Below are 18,401 nucleotides of genomic sequence, written 5' to 3' on the forward strand. Positions count from 1 at the left end.
TGGGGGGAAAAAATGCCAACAGTGGCAAAATGCTGTAACAATTTGCACAAAAGTTATTTGATCTTGCAAATAGTCACACTGTAATTGGCCACTGTTCCTGAGTAAAGTCTGAGGTCTAAGAGTTTCCAGGGTCAGATCTGCAGTGGTTTTGACAATATGTTTCTGGGGTTTATTCTTGCTGTTCTGGATGATTTCTTTGCAAAACAAAAGCTAACTAGCTTTTCTTCACATGTCAGGAGATGTTTCTAATGTGTGAAGAAGTTAGAAAGTGCTCAGTGTTTATTCTTTAAACCAGATAATGCCTTGTGAATACAGATGCTAATATTTACCATTTTTAGCTAGAAATGCAGCTGTCTTCCTTCACGTACTGCACAGTCTGAGGTGGATTTAAGCCTGGTCACCACTGCATATGATTTTTATTGTTGTTGATTTATTTATTCTCTCATTTATTTCTTTCTGGTATTACAGGGGACTACTTTAGAGAGAAGGGCAACTGATTCAGCAGAAAATGTGGACTTCTTCAACCTCAGAGGGACTGCACATGAGAAACTATAGTACAGATGTTTGAAGCATTATCCAGTTTAAACAAGAAACTCCTTTACAACATTCCTACTGCTGAGTTTTCTTCTGTGTTTCATGAACACTTGAGGGCTGTCTGCTCCTAACAGGACCACCCTATGTATCTATAACCTAAGTTTCCTAACAGAATTCAAAGTAATGTCTCCAAGATTCAGTTTAAGATTCTCATCTTAATCTCTCTAATGTTGTCTTTTAGCCCATTTCCAGATAAGAAAAGTAACAATCTCCCCAAGCAAAGAAATGTTTCTCAGTATGTACAGCATCACAGATCCAAAGGGCAAACTGTTACATTAACAGATTTTCAGATTGACCTGGACATCTTTCAGTATTCCAAATAAAACAAATTTTCAACTTGTCCTTTTGCATTGTCACTGACTCCTATAGAAAGTTATCTTGAATTGAAGTGGATTGCAAATTTCTGGGAGGACTGGGGAGGGGGGGACAATGTCACTACCAAGCTTGAATCAGACTGTGTACTGTAAGACATAAAGAATCCAGATTTGAGTAAACCTGTACAGGGGACAGCTAAGGCTGTCTGCATCACCAGGTGAAGAGCAGCCTCCAGACGACCAGGCTCCATGATCTTTTTCATCTGCAGAAACAAATAAAGCACTATCTTTTGGAGCCAATGAGAACAAAATAATGTTTGGCTGTATTTGATTCAAAATTTGGTTAGCTTCAAAGAAAGGTTTAAAAGCCTGAACCCAAATAGCTCAGAATTCATAGGAAAAAAATCCACAGAAGGAGAGACTGAGGGAGCTGGGGTTGTTTAGCCTGGAGGAGACTCAGGGGTGACCTCATTGCTGTCTACAACTACCTGAAGGGATACTGTAGCCAGGTGGGGGTTGGCCTCTTCTGCGAGGCAACCAGCAAGAGAACAAGGGGACACAGTCTCAAGCTGTGCTGGGGAAAGTATAGGCTGGATGTTAGGAGGAAGTTGTTGTCAGAGAGAGTGATTGGCATTGGAATGGGCTGCCCAGGGAGGTGGTGGAGGCACCGTCCCTGGAGGTGTTCAAGAAAAGACTGGATGAGGCACTTAGTGCCATGGTCTAGTTGACTGGTTAGGGCTGGGTGCTAGGTTGGACTGGATGATCTTGGAGGTCTCTTCCAAGCTGGTTGATTCTATGATTCTATGACTATGATTAACAGACATACATCCTTTTTAAATACCCTGAAGTGTCTTTTTTTCCCAAAACACCTCTCAGATACCCAAGGGCTAGTCACTAGGACACAGAGAAGGGCATGATGAAACCTGTTCCTCTGAGGAAAACAGCAAGGCTCAATGAAGAAATGTGGTCAGGTGGCTAAAACAAGTTAGAAGTGCACCAGGCTGATGGACATGAACCAGTCAACTTTGAGCACTGATGTCTTACGGGAACAAGAGCAGAATAAAGCCTCCTCAGTGAATATAAAGTGTCATAAATAACAGGCATAAACTGGTGTTCATGCAAGTTAAGGCTTTAATAGAGTTGCAGGAATCAAGCAATGTACAGGCCTGGGTGCGCAGGGAGACTCTGCTCTACCTTAACACACTCCTTTTGTTTTCAGTTTTCTCTTTTTATATCCTCTTCTATTACATATTCATTACTAATTCTAAGAAAAGGTTGGGTTTTGCTTATCAGTTCTAAGAATGGGAGGTGTCTCTTCCACGCATGTCTCTTTTTACTCGGTGGTCCCTCTGGTGGTCTTCAGGGATGAAGTAAGGAGTCTTATTCAGGTGTCCGCTCCGTGAACTCCAAACTAGTCCTCTGATTGCTCATGCCAAAGGCTGTCTCTTCCACCTGCCTCACTCCTCCACCAAGCTTTCTAGCTTCTAATTATGTATCGCTGTTATCTTAAGCCAAGTGTATGCTTCTGTGATGGTTGTGCAAGGAGGAGTGCAGCTCCATTCAAACCCCCCCTTCCTCCCTGTCTCGGGCCTCTTGCCACGAATTGATCGGATCAAATGTATATTTCTCACAATCTGAACCAGTCAGCTTTGAGCACTGATGTCTTACGGGAACAAGAGCAGAATAAAGCCTCCTCAGTGAATATAAAGAATCATAGAATCATAGAATCGTAGAATCAACCAGTTTGGAAGAGACCTCCAAGATCATCCAGTCCAACCTAGCACCCAGCCCTAACCAGTCAACTAGACCATGGCACTAAGTGCCTCATCCAGTCTTTTCTTGAAGACCCCCAGGGACGGTGCCTCCACCACCTCCCTGGGCAGCCCATTCCAATGGGAAATCACTCTCTCTGTGAAGAACTTCTTCCTAATATCCAGCCTATACCTACCCTGGCACAACTTGAGACTGTGTCCCCTTGTTCTATTGCTGGTTGCCTGGGAGAAGGGGACACAGTCTCAAGCATAGGGAATGGCACACCTTGTGTACCCCTAGTGGACCCTAACTAAACCCGAGCGCTCAGAACGGAGGCAGCAGCAGAGCGCCCTGCCCCAGCACACACAGATACGCATGTGTTCAGTGGCCCGGCACGGCGGAGGCGCCAGACCAAACCTCCCTGCGTGCTGGGGGGACCGCAGGTCTCGGCCTCAATGCCAACGCAGAGAGGAGGCTTTTGCCTCCATCCGTGGAATGAACCAGGTCCACGGGCAGAAAGCCTGACGTGCGGTACTAACGTTTCTGACTCCGTGCTTGTCTGTCCCTCCACAGTAAAACACAACCTCACCCTGTTCCACCCCTGGCTTGCATGGCAATGGCCGATAGGAAGGGCTGAGGTGGGAGAGGAGGAGCTGGGGTTGGAGTGTCTTGCTGAGGGCAGGCTCGGTGTGTTCCTAGTGCACGGAACACCCTCCCTTCTTCACGGGAAAAAGGTGAGACAGATTGTGCTAAGGAACCGCACAACTTCTTTAAATCGTTGTTTTGGCCAGATCTGACGGGTTGAAGTTGTTGTGGTCGGCTGGAAACTGTTTGTTCAATTCCCCTGGTTTCCTGCGCTCCTGAAAGCAATGCAGATGCTCGACCCCTCGCTGTGTTTCTGTAACTTAGCCTTGTGGGTCTGCTTCTAGCAACACAGACCCAAAAATGCAGGTTGGGCAGCTGTGTTGGAAGAGGGACAAAAGCTTCCTCAGCATCTTTTAGCTGACTGCGCTTGGATACGAGAGCACAATCATCTGTTACAGGGTGCTGGTATCTGGTGGGCTTTGCATTAAGTTTTTGTGCTAACACAGATTTGGTGGGACTGGATTAAATAGTTCAGCTGAAAACAACAAAGAGCGAGCCAGTCTTGGAAAGAAAAGCTTTTAAATGACATTGTACATGAATAACGGCGAGTGTTTAATCACTGGGAAACGCTCACCGAGCACCAACCGGTGGGGATCTGCATTCCTGGGCTTTGGAGGGGTTCGTCAGCCCGCATGGGCAGTCTTGCCACCAACAAGACACAACAGTTAGATGCGCATAGATATGCGACAGTTAACTAACACGAACGGTTAAGTACGCATAGGTATTACAATACAAGTGATTCTTACAGTGGTGGTCTGCCACACAATGCTGTTTACTGGGGGGACTCTGGCTCGCAGCCCACGCCGCACACACCTTAAGGCAGCAGCCCTGTGCTGTATTCAGTTACAGTATCAGCTCTGAGTAAGAGGCGCAGTCGTTCCAGTTGTGATTCTGTCTCCTCATCGCCTTCTACCCAGCACCCAGGGGAGCAAAGGGAAGACTGCGCCAGGTTTGATTTTGCCAGGCAGGAGGAGGCTTGACATCTCAGCCCATCTCAACAGCTGCTGGTGCCAAAACAGGAACCTAGAAACTGCCTGAGGGGTCTTTCAGACTCCTGCAGCAGTGGCACCCTCTAGCAGAGCACAGCAGGCACACAGGAATCGCCTGCTGAGGCAAGAGAAATAAACAGGGATTTTTAAAACCCATTTGTTACCTTTAATTTGCGCTGGATCACCTTTGTGCCTCTGAGCACCTTCGAGCTGCCATTCACTGGCTGCACCGTAAAGCAGTTCTCAGATGAGCTAGAAGTGTCAAATAAGGCTTTTTCTGATAAGGCTTTTAAAATCCCATTTAAATCAACTAGGGGCCTGTATCCTTAGTTGAGCCTTTGGGCTCTAATCATGCAAGCTGTTGAGAGCAAAGGATGCTATTTTCATGTGTGTGTGTGTTACATTTTACAGTTGAGTGGGTGGTCAGCAATGCTGAATCCATGCATGGCCCTGTGCAGAGTTTAAGCCTGTGACTTGGTGCAGGGTGATCTTCATGGCTTGTCAAATGGCCTTCACAATGACAGGTATCCCAATGTACATTGCAGTATAACTCCTTGGATTTCCCTGGCAGCCCTCCCCTCTTACACCTTCAAACTCTGTCACAATTTGCATTGTCCACCTGCAGAGTGCAGTCTGTGGTACAGTTTACTGAGGTTTTCCAGCTGTACCTAAGTATGCCTGCTTATTTATTTATTTATTTATTTACAGAGAAGATGTTGGCAGTCTATTTTGATTGCCCAGGAGGGCCAGAAAATCTCTACGTGAAAGAAGTGATGAAACCAGATCCAGGAGAAGGAGAAGTACTTGTGAAGGTCTCTGCCAGTGCTCTGAATAGAGCTGATTTACTCCAGGTGTGTGTATGTTAAGTAGATCTATGCACCTTAAAATGTCATCAGATTTTCAAACCTATCTGAAATTTTGACAGATCTGGAGAGCTAAGAGATTGGGCCTGGTAAGCACTTGGATGGGAGAGTTCACAGGGCTAGAGAAAGTGATTGGCATTGGAATGGGCTGCCCAGGGAGGTGGTGGAGGCACCGTCCCTTGAGGTCTTCAAGAAAAGACTGAATGAGGCACTTAGTGCCATGGTCTAGTTCACTGGATAGGGCTGGGTGCTAGGTTGGACTGGATGATCTTGGAGGTCTCTTCTAACCTGGTTGATTCTATGATTCTATGATTCTACGTCTGTTGATTCAGAAGATAAATGTTTTTTCATTTGGGTCACTGCAGTGCTGGGGTGGCATGGAAAAGGAGCATTGCTTCAAAGATGCAGGCCTAATGCTTCAGTCTTTCCAGGTGCTTAGATCATTCTCTGGGCTTTTGAGATGAACATGGAATGTTCCACTGGCTCAATTCCAGCAGGAGAAAATCACATTCAAATTGTTAAGTCTGAGCTGTTTTAATTTGACCTGGAAGCCGTGTTCTGCAAGTGGAGACCATAATGCTGGCTAGGCTGGCCTGGTCAAAGGGTTCTCACAACAAATGGAATTTGCACACAGGGTTTTAAGAATGAAACATGCTTAGATAGCAAAAAGTGTTGCCAGAGGATAGATCTTCAAATTACTGCAAAATTTGCAGAGTTCAAAATAATGATTAAATAAATAGGAATTCAGATTATAGGCATATGAGTAAAATATTGCAAGTCATTGCACTCACTGATGTATGGCTTTTCCTTCCCTGCCCTCTCCTTTCTTTTGTTTTAGAGGAGAGGGAAGTACCCTCCCCCTAAAGGAGCAAGTGATATTTTAGGGTTAGAAGCAGCTGGAACTGTGGCTGGGCTTGGACCTGGCTGCAAGGGTCGGTGGAAGATTGGTGATGCAGTGATGGCTCTGCTTTCTGGAGGTGGCCAGGCAGAATATGCTACAGTACCTGAAGGCCACCTGATGCCAGTTCCCAGTGGTATGACATTTATCCAGGCTGCAGCCATTCCTGAAGCCTGGATAACAGCCTTTCAGCTGCTACATTGTGTAGGTGAGCAGTGTACTTTCAAATTTATCCTACCCAAACAGCTTAGCTTCCTTTCTGTTGTGAAATCCTCTGTTTGTTGCCTCCATCTGAATACTGTTTGCTTTTGAAGACCTGTTTCTCTGTCACTCCATTCACTAGTCAGAATCCAGTATGCCAGACTCAGATCCTGAAATCTTGACCACATCTCTCCAGTCACAACTTACTGTGCTGACTGCATATTTACAAAGAAAGGATGTGGGAGGATAGTCAGGTTTGGGGTTTTTTGGTCTGTATTTCTAAGCTTGAGTGACAATCTCCATTAAGGCTTAACCCTGAAATAAATTGCACATTCTCCAAACAACTGAAAACAGATCTTACTTCTAAGGATTTGACTTCTCTGCAAGCATGACCGTATCATGAACTTTCTTACTAAATGCCTGTGGATCCATAGTAGACAACATTTTCTTGCACCTGGTTTTGTGGGGACATTAATTATAGGCAAAATCTCCTCTGAGCTGATTTAAAACAGGCATAAGCTCACAGTCTTGTGTTTTGAAAATGTGGTACAGAAGCACTCATGGTAGCACTTGACAGGGTTTTCCTTGACTGACAAATATGCTTCTACTCTGTTCAGCAGTAGCACCTAAAAGCTTCACTAAAGAACAGGAGTTATGAACCAGGAACTTTCCTCGCTACTCAAAATGCAGACGTGCTTTGAGCACTGTTGCCTCCTGCAGGTCTTTTGCCAATAAGGACCATGTCTCCAAGACTGTTTGGTGCTTCACTTCCAGTAGCAATCAGTGGAACACAAACAAATGTGTAAGGGCAAATGACAGATGGTAAAATGAAAGGTAAAACCGGTCCTTAATGTTACCCAGCACTTCTGGTATTTCTCCATTGCTGAGTGGTTGATTTCTCACTACTGACATCCTCTGCATGTGTTTTCTCTTGGTGGCAGTGGACAGTCCTGACATAAAAAGTCTTAACTGCACTCACCCAAGCAGCTTGGTCATGTATGCTCAGAACTGGACAGGGCTAAAGTCACTTCACTGAAGTCAGTAAAACTGAGTCCTGTCAGTACACTGCAGGCTGTTTTAGCTCTAGGATTGTTTCTGTTATGAAGGATATGAAGATATAAACAAAGCCCACTCAAAGGCTTCTCTTTCAGCTTCCTCTTCAGTATTTTCCACCCTGATCATATTTTAATGCAAAGGTGATGCCAAAAGGGTAAGCACTTCCCTTACATCCCCCTTCAGGTAAAATACAGAAGGGTGAGAGAGTGCTGATCCATGCTGGAGCCAGTGGAGTTGGTATGGCAGCCATTCAGCTGTCAAGACTGGCAAAAGCTATTCCCATTGTGACGGCAGGAACTCAAGAGAAACTGAAAGCAACAGCAAATGCCGGAGCAGCTGCAGGGTTTAACTACAAGAATGAAGATTTTAGTGAAAAGGTCTTGGAGTTCACTCAGGGTAAGAATGTCTATGTGAAAGACAGAGTTGGGGAGGAGTGTGTACCTCCTGACATGTATGCACATACGCCGCTTCAACTGTCACCCTAGTCGGTGAAGGAGCTGAGAGTAACTTAGCACATCCCAACAGCCTTTTCAGCCCAAGAATCTACCTTTCTCTAGTTTAACTGAGCTCTGGTTTATGCACAGGCTCTTTTTGGCTTAATGCTCATTTGGCAATAAATACTGTGCCTGTGTTACTGTTGCCTCCACAAGGAATCCAAACGCTTGCACTTGTCTTTGGAAATGTTTGAATATAGGCACAAAACAGTTCTCTCCCCATTTACTAAAAGTTAGCTTTTCTGAGCACTTGGGAGGGTTTATGACGGTCTGCACAATCATTCCTCTTTTCTGCCTGATTCCAGAATTCCTTAAAAATCATTGTGGTAATTTCTAATTTCAGTAGAAAGATTATATAAATATATATAAATCATTGCAGGACTGAATCTGCACCTCCAAAGAAAAAGGGTTTAGTTTTGTCTGAAATTCTCCTGCCTTTGATGCATCTCAACTACATTGCTGAAATCTTTTCTATTTCTACTTGAGGTTCTGGAGTAGATATTATTTTAGATTGTGTTGGTGGCTCATACTGGGAGAAGAATCTGAACTGTCTGGCTACTGATGGCCGGTGGATTATTTATGGACTACTGAGTGGAGGTGAAGTACACGGAGATTTGTTTGCAAGGCTGCTTTCCAAAAGAGCAAATATCCATACAAGTCTATTACGATCACGAGACAAGGAGGCAAGTAACAGCTATCACCAGTGCATACAGTCTGAGCTTAAAATCAGTGACAGCTTTGAGAGCTTTCTTTTGATAGCACTGTTAAAGCAGCATCTATGGACTACTGAGTGGAGGTGAAGTACACGGAGATTTGTTTGCAAGGCTGCTTTCCAAAAGAGCAAATATCCATACAAGTCTATTACGATCACGAGACAAGGAGGCAAGTAACAGCTATCACCAGTGCATACAGTCTGAGCTTAAAATCAGTGACAGCTTTGAGAGCTTTCTTTTGATAGCACTGTTAAAGCAGCATCTAATGCATTCTTACCAAAAAAGCACCACCTTGAACTGTTTGGAAAACACTGTAAAATTAAGTTATAACTTCCAGTTTTCCATCTTTATCAAATGCCTCCCTTCCAGAACTACTAAATCAGAGGAATGACACCTGGAACTTCTATATGTATTTTATGAGTGTCATCATCTAAAGAGTTGGCCTAAGAAAAGCAAAACTCAAGTCATCAGGCAACTCGATCAAGTTGGGGTGGGGTGGAGAGGGAAAATAAAAACTGCTATTTGATAATTTTTTTTCAAAGTAGAGACTGAGACCATTTGAATGCCCAGAAATTAAGAAGGAAAATTTAATTTCTGTGGAAAATGCTCAATGTTATGGTAAAAGACCAATGCAGAGCCCTGAGATACGTTCTGAACATGGTCTAATATATAATGTTACCCGTTTGAGTTTAAATGTTTCTGCAATGAACTTATAACACTTGCTGAGGTAATTTAATTCAATTAACATAGAATTAATCTAAAAGTTTTCTTCCTGTTTGTAACTTACACCTGTCAGATATGCACTTCGGCATCCCTATGCAAATATCAGGAATTCTTTCAGAGAACTCTGCATATTTTGTATGCTGTCCTTGCAGATGCTTCTGTGAATGAAATGACTCAAAGTAACCTTAAAAATGCTTTTATTTTCAATTCAGTATAAGGAAAGGCTGGTGAAAGCCTTCACAGAAGATGTGCTGCCATATTTTTCTGGAGGAACCTCACCTCATCTCCAATCAGCTGTTGACAGCGTTTACTCTCTGCATGAGATTGCAGAGGCTCACAGGGCCATGGAGGAAAACAAGAACATTGGCAAAATCGTCATCAAAATGCCGGCTTCATCTTAAAGAAAGGCTGACTGCTGTAGTCCTTTCAGGATCATTAGCATTATGTGTGCTTGACAGGTGGAGAATCTGTCATTTCTGCTTCCAAATCTGTAATGATTTATTGTGGGAGGATGCCAAACAGGAAAAGTAAAGCAAAGCCTTACAGGATGTGCTTAATAAAAATGTTTGCACTGCAGCAATGGCGTCGTGTTTTGAGTAAGTCACAACTCCGTGCAGCACCACGAGCCTGAGGAAGCCTGGAGTGGCTGGAAAGCTGCTCAGTGGTAAAGGACTGGGGGGTGTTGTCAACAGCTGGCTGAATATGAGCTACCAGGTGGCCAGGAAGGCCAACAGCATCTTGGCCTGTATCAGCAATAGTGTGACAAGCAGGACCAGAGCTGTGATTGTTCCCCTGTACTCATCACTGATGAGACCACACCTTGAGTACTTTGTTCAGTTTTGGGGCCCTGACTGCAAGAAAGACACTGAGGCATTGGAGTGGATCTAGAAAAGGGCAAAGATGCTGAAGAAGGGTCTGTGAGACAACAGGTGTTGTTTAGTCTGGGGAAAAGGAGGCTGAAGGGAGACTTCACTCTCTGCAGTAGCTGAAAGGAGGTTATAGTGATGTTGGCGCTGTCTCTTCGCCTTAGTATTAAGTGATAGGACAAGAGGAAATAGCCTCAACCTGCACCAGTGGAGGGTGGATATTGTTAAATGTTCTTCACCAAAAAGCTTGGTAACTATTTTAACAAGCTGCTCTGGGAAGTAGTGGTTATTTAACAGGTCTTTGGGAGCAATAGAACAAGGGGACAGAGTCTCAAGTTGTGCTGGGGGAAATATAGGCTGGATGTTAGGAGGAAGTTCTTCCCAGAGAGAGTGATTGGCATTGGAATGGGCTGCCCAGGGAGGTGGTGGAGGCACCGTCCCTGGAGGTCTTAAAAAAAAGACTGGATGAGGCACTTAGTGCCATGGTCTAGTTGACTGGATAGGGCTGGGTGCTAGGTTGGACTGGATGAGCTTGGAGGTCTCTTCCAACCTGGTTGATTCTATGATTCTATGTGGCATTTAAGGCCATGGTTTCATGGTAGCCTCGGCAGCGCTGGGTTAATGGTTAAAGACCATCGTCTCAAAGGTCATTTCCATGCTAAATGACTCCTTGATTTGACTGAAAACGCCAGTAAGTGCTCCGTAATGCAGAGAGGGCTGCCGGGCAGAGCCTGCCACGCTCAGTGCTCTGAGGTCCTTTGCTGATGCGGTGCTCATCACCCAGCCCAGGCCAGGCCGGGCCTCGGCACCTAACCACACAGCGTCCGAAAACAAGTAAACCTCTAGAAGTTATTCCTCCTGCAGGGAAACATTTCTTCAGAGAGCCAAAGCAGAGCTCAGGGGCCTGAGATTTCTTCAGGAGTGATTCCCGTGGGCTGCCAGGATGTTGAGGGAGGAAAAACAGCTTAAACCCCGAAGGCTGGGCTGGTCTCAGGGTTTGGAATCTCTCCAGAGAAGGAAACTGCACAGCCTCACTGGGCAGCCTGTTCCAGGGCTCTGGCACCCTCAAAGCAAAGGAATTCTTCCTTAAGTTCAAATGAAACCTCCTGGATTCCAGTGTGCACCTACTGCCTATTTGGCATTGGAATGGGCTGCCCAGGGAGGTGGTGGAGTCACCCTCCCTGGAGGTGTTCAGGACGAAACTGGATGAGGCGCTTAGTCTGAGGATGGTCTGGTTTACTGGACAGGGCTGGGGGATAGGTTGGACTGGATGAGCTTGGAGGTCTCTTCCAACCTGCTTGATTCTATGGTTTGGCGTGCCCCACCCCACCCCGCCGCGCGTGTTTCTGAAGCGCTGAGGCGGCGGTAGAGCCCGGGGGGCGCCGGTAGAGCCCGGGGGGCGCCGGGAAGCATCCGCCAGCGGGACGGAGGCGGCCGCAGCGCCGCCGCCAGGACCGCCCAGAGCCGGCGGCAGGGCAGGGCAGGGGCAGCGGCAGAGCGGGTGGGCGGGCGCTGCTGGCGCGGTGCAGGCTGGGATAGCAGCCGGGGCTCCTGCGCCGCTCCGCTCCGTGCCGTGCGGTGTCCCTTTCTCTAGCGGTGCTTCTCTCCCGAGCGGCAGCTCCCTCCTTCCCACCGGCACCATGGCGATGCAAGCGGCTAAGCGAGCCAACGTGAGTGCTCTCCCCTGCCCGCTCTGCCCATCCGGTGAGGAGGAGCGTCCCTCGGCCCGGCGCTGAGAGGAGGCCTTCCCCGCCTTCCGCCTTCCCCGTCGAGGTGGGCCGGGAACGCGGCTCCCTGCTCCAGGCAGATCTCATGTTGCACACAAACGTGTCAGGTTTGTAGCTGTGGAGGGTTAGAAAAGGGCACGTGAAGCACTTGCCTTCCCTCAGTGATGTTAGACCCGAGACGTCGCATGTACGCTGCTGACTTTAAATTCTGGCGTGACCGATCTGCGTTTAACTCAGTTTCTGTTGTTTCCGCATCAGATCCGGCTGCCTCCAGAAGTCAACCGGATCCTCTATATTAGGAACTTGCCATACAAAATCACAGCGGAGGAAATGTATGACATTTTCGGGAAATATGGGCCGATTCGACAAATCAGAGTGTAAGTATTTTAATTTCCTTTGAAAAGGTAAGGATTTTTTTGTGCTTTAGTATCAGTGTGCTTATTCCACTAAGGAGTAACAGGATTTCACAGTATCACAGTATCACCAAGGTTGGAAGAGACCTCACAGATCATCAAGTCCAACCCTTTAACACAGAGCTCAAGGCTAGACCATGGCACCAAGTGCCACGTCCAACATTGCCTTGAACTACCCCAGGGATGACGACTCCACCACCTCCCCAGGCAGCCCATTCCAGTAGCCAGTGACTCTCTCAGGAGCAGAAAGCTGCCCAGTAGAAAAGATCCTGGGGCTGCTGATGAACAGCCAGCTGAATATTAGCCATCAGTGTGCCCAGCACACAGCATCCAACAGCATCCTGCCTTGTATCAATAGTAGTGTGATTAGCAGGGTCAGGGCTGTGATTGTTCCCCTATACTGAGCACTCGTGAGGGCATTCCTTGAGTACTGTGTTCAGTTTTGGAGCCCTCACTACAAGAAAGACATTGAGGTGTAGAGTGGGTCTAGAGAAGGGGGAAGAAGCTGATGAATGATCTGGAGAACAGGTTTTGTAAGAAGTGGCTGTGAGGGAACTGGGGTTGCTTAGCCTAGAGGAAAGGAGATTTAAGGGGAGACGTTCTTGCCCTATAGTTCTCTGAGTGGAGACTGTAGTCAGGTCTCATCTTCCAGGTATTAAGTGATAGGATGAGAGGAAAAGGCCTCTTGTTGCATCAGGGGAAGTTTAGGTTGGCTGTTAAAAGAAACTTCTTGACTGAAAGGGTCATCAAACATTGGAATAGACTTCCCAGGCAGGTGGCTGAATTCCCCTTCCTTGAAGAGTTTAAAAGATGCATAGCTGTGGTGCTGAGTGACATGGTTTGGGACCAGAGTTGGTAGAGTTAGATAATGGTTGGACTTGATGATCTTGAAGGTCATCCTTTAAATTCTGAAGTGGTCCTGTAATAAATAGAAGTGTTCATTCCAGATCTGCAGAGATTGCAAGGGATTGTTCAGTGCATAAAGGAGGATAGAATTAATATTTAATGAAAATGTTGGAACATAAAGAGGGACATACAGAATTAAAAAGTATCAGCAGCTTTCTGTCAAAGCAATGTGCTGGCCTTCATGTCCAACAGGGAACTGCAGGCAGCCTCCCTGCTGTTTGTTCAGAACTATAGATTCCCATTGTTTGCCACAGAAATGCTGACATGAGAGAAGGCATAATGTGGAGCTCCCTTTGTAATGGCTTCTGTGTACTTTTTATCCCATTCACTTTCTTATACACAGCCTGCTATGGATATGTGTGATGTCATTTGTCCTTGGGAGTTGGGAATTCTTCTGATTATTAACTTGACTATAAATATCTTATGGCTGAGACGTTTTGTAGGCTCTGCAATCTCTCTGGGCTAGTTAGTGTGATGTGCCCAGACATGTCTCCTGTCCCTCTGGCAAAGGAAATTGAGTCAGTGGTCTGACAGATGATGACAGTGCTTTTGAAGTGGTCTTGTACTAGCAGGGCTATTCTGACTCTTAAATTGTTGTTTTCAGTGTGCCAAAAGACATATTCTCTTAAGAAATCTAATCCAGACATCCATTAACTGACAGCCTGGTCTTGTAATATTAAATAAAACCAGTTAATCATAGTAATAAAAGCTCAAAGTACTTCCAGAGACATGACAGATCCTGCAACATCTTCTGATAGTTGTTGTGCAGAGGTAAGTTCCCTTTGGAGCATACGCCTGTGTCACATTTCCTGTTGTCTCCAGCTGTGAACTGTGAGTGGAGATAGGTGTGGAAAGCAATGAAGTGTTATTTAATAGCTACAAAAAACCCCAAACCAGTAATTTGGGGTTTAGCAAAGTTATATTTGTTAACCTAATCTCGGTCACTGCCAAAGACTAACAGAACTATTTCCTGTTCATTTCATTTAACATCAAAACTGGTCTTGCTTTGCAGTGGAAACACTCCTGAAACTAGAGGTACAGCCTACGTGGTTTATGAGGACATCTTTGATGCCAAAAATGCTTGTGATCACCTGTCAGGATTCAACGTGTGCAACAGATACCTTGTCGTTCTGTACTATAACGCAAACAGGGTAGGTGCACTTGGGCTGGTTTGGGGTTTTGTAAGTTACCTGAGAACACAGCACAAACCAAAACTCTGTTTGGCCAGACAGTTGCCTGAATATTTTTTAAAAATCCAAACTGGTGAAGGGAATGGATTGGATAAATTGTTAGGATTTCATCTTTACTTGGTGTTCTGTGTGCAATAAAAGCACCTATGGGCCAAGAGTGTGAAACGTGTTTCTGGTGCATGTACTTTGAAAAGAGGAAGCAAGGGCCTTGAAACTGCACAGTTGCAACAGAATGTGAGATCATAGTATGTGAATGGTTCAGGTTGGAAGAGACCTTAAGCATCATACAGTTCCAACCCCTTGCTATGGGCGGAGGACACTTCCTACTAGACTAGGTTCGTTAAGGCCCCATCCAACCTGGCTTTGCTTTGAACACTGCCAGGGTTGGAGCCTGGACAACATGTTCCAGTGCCTCACCACCCTTGTGGTAAAGACCTTTTTTTTGATGCCTAATCTCAATCCAGCTTCTTCCAGATAGAAGCTATTACTTGGCTTACATTATAAGGCCTTGTTTACAGGTAGAGTATCTCTAGGTCTTGATGTTCTGCCTGTTACTGATGATACCCACAGTGCTGTGATATTCTCAGAGGCTGAGAATTCAGCAGTGCTATTTATGTGTGATACTGATGTAGTTTGTAATGGTGTTATTTGTAGTTAGAAGGAAGTAGCATATAATAAGATGAGATTTTGGGGTTCTCTTTCTTCTCATATCTCCTGTTTTCCTAATTACAGGCATTCCAAAAGATGGACACAAAGAAGAAAGAGGAACAGCTTAAGCTTCTCAAGGAAAAATATGGAATTAATACAGACCCACCAAAATAAATTGATCTTTTTGGAAAACTTCTAAGCTCTGCTCATGAGTTCAACTGTTCTTGAGCTCTGCTGTGGAGTTCTTGAACTAAATGCAGGAATCCTTAATGAAGCCTTACAAATCTTTTTTAAAGTTCTAATTTTAATCTGTAGATCTTCACATTAGAAGTAAATAAGTGTAAAACATCAGAAGATCTGCTTTAAATGGGCATCGTGGTTTTAAGGGTGACCAAGTATATGCTGCATAACCACAGCCCTGTTTCTACCAGGACCTTTTAAGACAAACTGGTTGGGTGTTTCATGCCCCTAGTTAATCCAAGAGCTCAAGGAGCTCTGACCTACCTACATAAGCTGAGGTAAATGTCACTTCCTGCTTTCTGAAAATGGAGTGTTGCAACTAGTCTCCTTGCACAGGGATTTCTGTGCTTTTTATTAGAGCATGGTTTGATACTTCTTCACACCTGTGTGTTGCACACAGAGTACTGCACATTTCTCCCTCCTGGAATGCTTAAAGGAGCCTGAGTCCATTACACGATCATGAGGCTGCTTCTAGCAACAAAATAAGCCCAAATCCATGCTTCTAAGAGTTTATTCTACAAAGTGTAGAAAATATTCTTTTAAAGTGATACAGCTGTCAAATTGTCTTTTCCCCAGTGACAAGAGACAAAATTGGTAAGAAGCAGTAAAATAATCTTGCTCTAATAGTGCATTTCTCTAGAGCTGACCTAATGGAGAACAAAGGTCTTCTTATATGTCCCTGGTTTGTCTTGAGGTTAGCGTAGGAGTGACAGTAATTCACACTTTTTAGTGTGAAGGAAAGAATACCTGTCCAAAATGAGACAGATCATGCTATTTTTTGCTACCTGTAGTGTCTCATTTTCTACTTGGTGTGTTTGAGCTGTAATACATTCCATCGACATAAAGGTTTAGATGTGGGATCTGGTAAAGATTAAACATGAGTTTGCTTTTCAGCACTCATGCTGTGAATAAAAATTAGTGTGCTACAGGGTGTGTATAACCAGTGTATTTTGGAAGTGGGAAGAACTGATACCTGCCTCTGTTCTGAAGCAGATGTTAGTCACTTGGACGCTGTCGGGTGTCCTGCCTTGGGAGGATTTACTTAGATGTGATGTCTTACTCCCTGAGCAGACAGGCAGAGGTCATTTTGGGGGAGAAGCAAACATATTTTGAGGATTTGTAATTTAAGCTTTTTTTTTTTCTTTAAGTGCATTGTGCTGTCATAAAGGAATGTTTCTTTTTTTTGTCATTAGATTTCCATTGAAACCTGTCAGATATGAACTAATGCTGTTCTTTCGTCTGTTTACTTAAATAAATGTGTCTACATAGTTCTGCTATTTTTAATCAAGACTTGCTTTGTGCTGTGCTACTTCTGCATGTAACCTTTCCTGTTAGAAAGGAAGTCATTCATCACCTTCAGTGTTGGTGATGTAGGTCAGAGCTTGTAGAGCATCTGTCCCTGTACGTACACAACTGCCCATACATGTTCAGCTCAAGTGGGGTAGGATGCCCAGGTGTGAGTACCAATGCCCATCTCAAACAGAGGAGGTCCCTTATAGTTGCCGTGTGCAGTGCATGTTGTTTCTTACCTGGCAGGAGCATGAAGGGTGGTGGTGACACTTCGAGCTGTTTCATCCCAGAGGAGCAGAGAAGCAGCAGCTGACATGGCTCAGGTGTGATTTCAGCTTTGGGTGGGGACTTGAAATCCCATCCTGTACCTGGCTGGAGAGTGTTCCCTGGGATGAGTCTCCCTTCTTTTGCAGACAGGCATTTGGGATGTGAGCAAGAGCTGTGTTTAGTGCATACAGTAAAAAAATCCTTGTCCCTGTGCTGTGGCTGTTTTGTACCTATGTCCCACCCTTAAAACCTTGCAGGCTACAGCGACCCATCCCTGAGGTTGGGAACTGGTCATGGGAGACTTTAGCAGCTGGGATTGTGTCTCTGAACTGAGAAATGTAAAGCTGCCATGCTGCTGCAGCTTTCCCACTTGCCCAGCCCTGTCCTGCTTCTCTTGTCAGGTGCAACTGTGATCTGTTGCTGCTCCTGTGAGGTGAGCAGTTACTACAGTGCCAGCTTGCTTTTCAGGTCTCACCCATCAGATTAATACAATCCTAAATTTCTCAGACTAAAAACAGCTCGCTTTTAAAATGTTTAAATAAGTGAAATTCTATTGGAGGGCTTCTATGTGACTGTCCATAGCTTTTGTGTCCATAGCACATATACATGTGCCAAACACGAGGATCAATGGGGCTATGTACAGCAGTTGCTGGGCACTAAGAAAGCCTCTTGCTGCACCAGGAACAGGAGGTGCTTGTCACCATACTGGATTTATGCTTCTAATTAATAAATAAATACCAATAATAAAATGTCAAAGCACTGGTAACAGTGCTGCGTGCTGCCAGCCTTGTTTAGAATCGTGCAAGGACCACACTGCTTCTGTCAAAAGCAGAGGGCACAGTGCTTCCAGTGCAGTGTCTGTTTCGATGAGGATTCAGTGCTGTTTGAAAAACATACATAAAAAGCAATTCTTTAGGGTAATAAGATTAATAAAAATTCCTTCAATGAACCCTCAAGATCAGCAGTTTTTGATTTCTCTGAGAGCTCAGCTGCTGCCTTTCATTAAATATTCCATTTCATACTTTCTTCTTCTAGTGCCTGTTCAGGGCTTTCAATGTCCCTGCACATGTAAAATGAAATAATCATTTGTACCTGCAAGACAGAGGGAATGGAAATTGAATGCCCGGAGGACTGTTCTGATGAGGTCTGCTCAAGATTTTGTTTGAAATGTAATATCAAAGGACAGGGAAATGAGTTCAGTTATACGAATGGCAGAGGGGGCAGCAACTAAGGCAGATGTTACCAGCCCTGTACTCTGCATCTCTGCTTTTTTTGTGTGTGTGCACTCACTTCCCATTTAATTTTTCAGGAAGTAGGGCATGAAATTAAGCCTGGAAGGTCGTATTTTTCCATGGATGCTGGTTAGAAATCAGTAACAAGAGCGTATCTGATTACACAAGCAATGACAGTCACTTTTTTCCAAACTATTATATAGTGGCAACAATTTTATGCAGTGTTGATTGATGACGCAATTAAATAAATTAACACACTTGCAGTCAAGTAAAGAGCTGAAGATTACATTTCCTTGAAAGCTTAATTTCCCTAAGTGTCACAAAATACAATTAGTTTCCATTTCAGATTTTTTTTTAATATGGAATTGGCATGAAAAATG

General features: G+C 44.8%; 2 protein-coding genes across 2 annotated transcripts; both read left to right on the plus strand.

Moving 5' to 3' along the window:
- Window positions 1–3,307: 3,307 nt before the first annotated feature.
- TP53I3 (tumor protein p53 inducible protein 3) lies at window positions 3,308–9,818 on the plus strand. The gene is made up of 6 exons (XM_064146786.1): window positions 3,308–3,394; window positions 5,003–5,145; window positions 5,996–6,263; window positions 7,496–7,708; window positions 8,293–8,489; window positions 9,455–9,818. The coding sequence occupies exons 2-6, from the start codon at window positions 5,008–5,010 to the stop codon at window positions 9,641–9,643; spliced, it is 1,005 nt and encodes a 334-aa protein (XP_064002856.1). The 5' UTR covers window positions 3,308–3,394; window positions 5,003–5,007; the 3' UTR covers window positions 9,644–9,818.
- Window positions 9,819–11,620: 1,802 nt separating this feature from the next.
- On the plus strand, window positions 11,621–16,516 carry SF3B6 (splicing factor 3b subunit 6). Its single transcript, XM_064146356.1, has 4 exons — window positions 11,621–11,778; window positions 12,094–12,212; window positions 14,167–14,305; window positions 15,077–16,516. Exons 1-4 carry the CDS (start codon window positions 11,749–11,751, stop codon window positions 15,164–15,166), a joined length of 378 nt encoding a protein of 125 aa, XP_064002426.1. The 5' UTR covers window positions 11,621–11,748; the 3' UTR covers window positions 15,167–16,516.
- The last annotated feature ends 1,885 nt before the right edge of the window (window positions 16,517–18,401 follow it).

Source organism: Pogoniulus pusillus, chromosome 7 (assembly GCF_015220805.1).
Source record: "Pogoniulus pusillus isolate bPogPus1 chromosome 7, bPogPus1.pri, whole genome shotgun sequence".
NCBI classification, from domain to species: Eukaryota; Metazoa; Chordata; class Aves; order Piciformes; family Lybiidae; genus Pogoniulus; species Pogoniulus pusillus.

Bases quoted from the DNA above. Each gene is read 5' to 3' on its own strand.
- TP53I3 (XM_064146786.1), top strand. From the start codon at position 5,008: ATGTTGGCAGTCTATTTTGATTGCCCAGGAGGGCCAGAAAATCTCTAC. The intron at 5,146-5,995 runs GTGTGTGTATGT...CTTTTGTTTTAG, and splicing joins ATAGAGCTGATTTACTCCAG to AGGAGAGGGAAGTACCCTCC. The intron at 7,709-8,292 runs GTAAGAATGTCT...TTTCTACTTGAG, and splicing joins GGTCTTGGAGTTCACTCAGG to GTTCTGGAGTAGATATTATT.
- SF3B6 (XM_064146356.1), top strand. From the start codon at position 11,749: ATGGCGATGCAAGCGGCTAAGCGAGCCAAC. The intron at 11,779-12,093 runs GTGAGTGCTCTC...TTTCCGCATCAG, and splicing joins AAGCGGCTAAGCGAGCCAAC to ATCCGGCTGCCTCCAGAAGT. The intron at 14,306-15,076 runs GTAGGTGCACTT...TCCTAATTACAG, and splicing joins TGTACTATAACGCAAACAGG to GCATTCCAAAAGATGGACAC.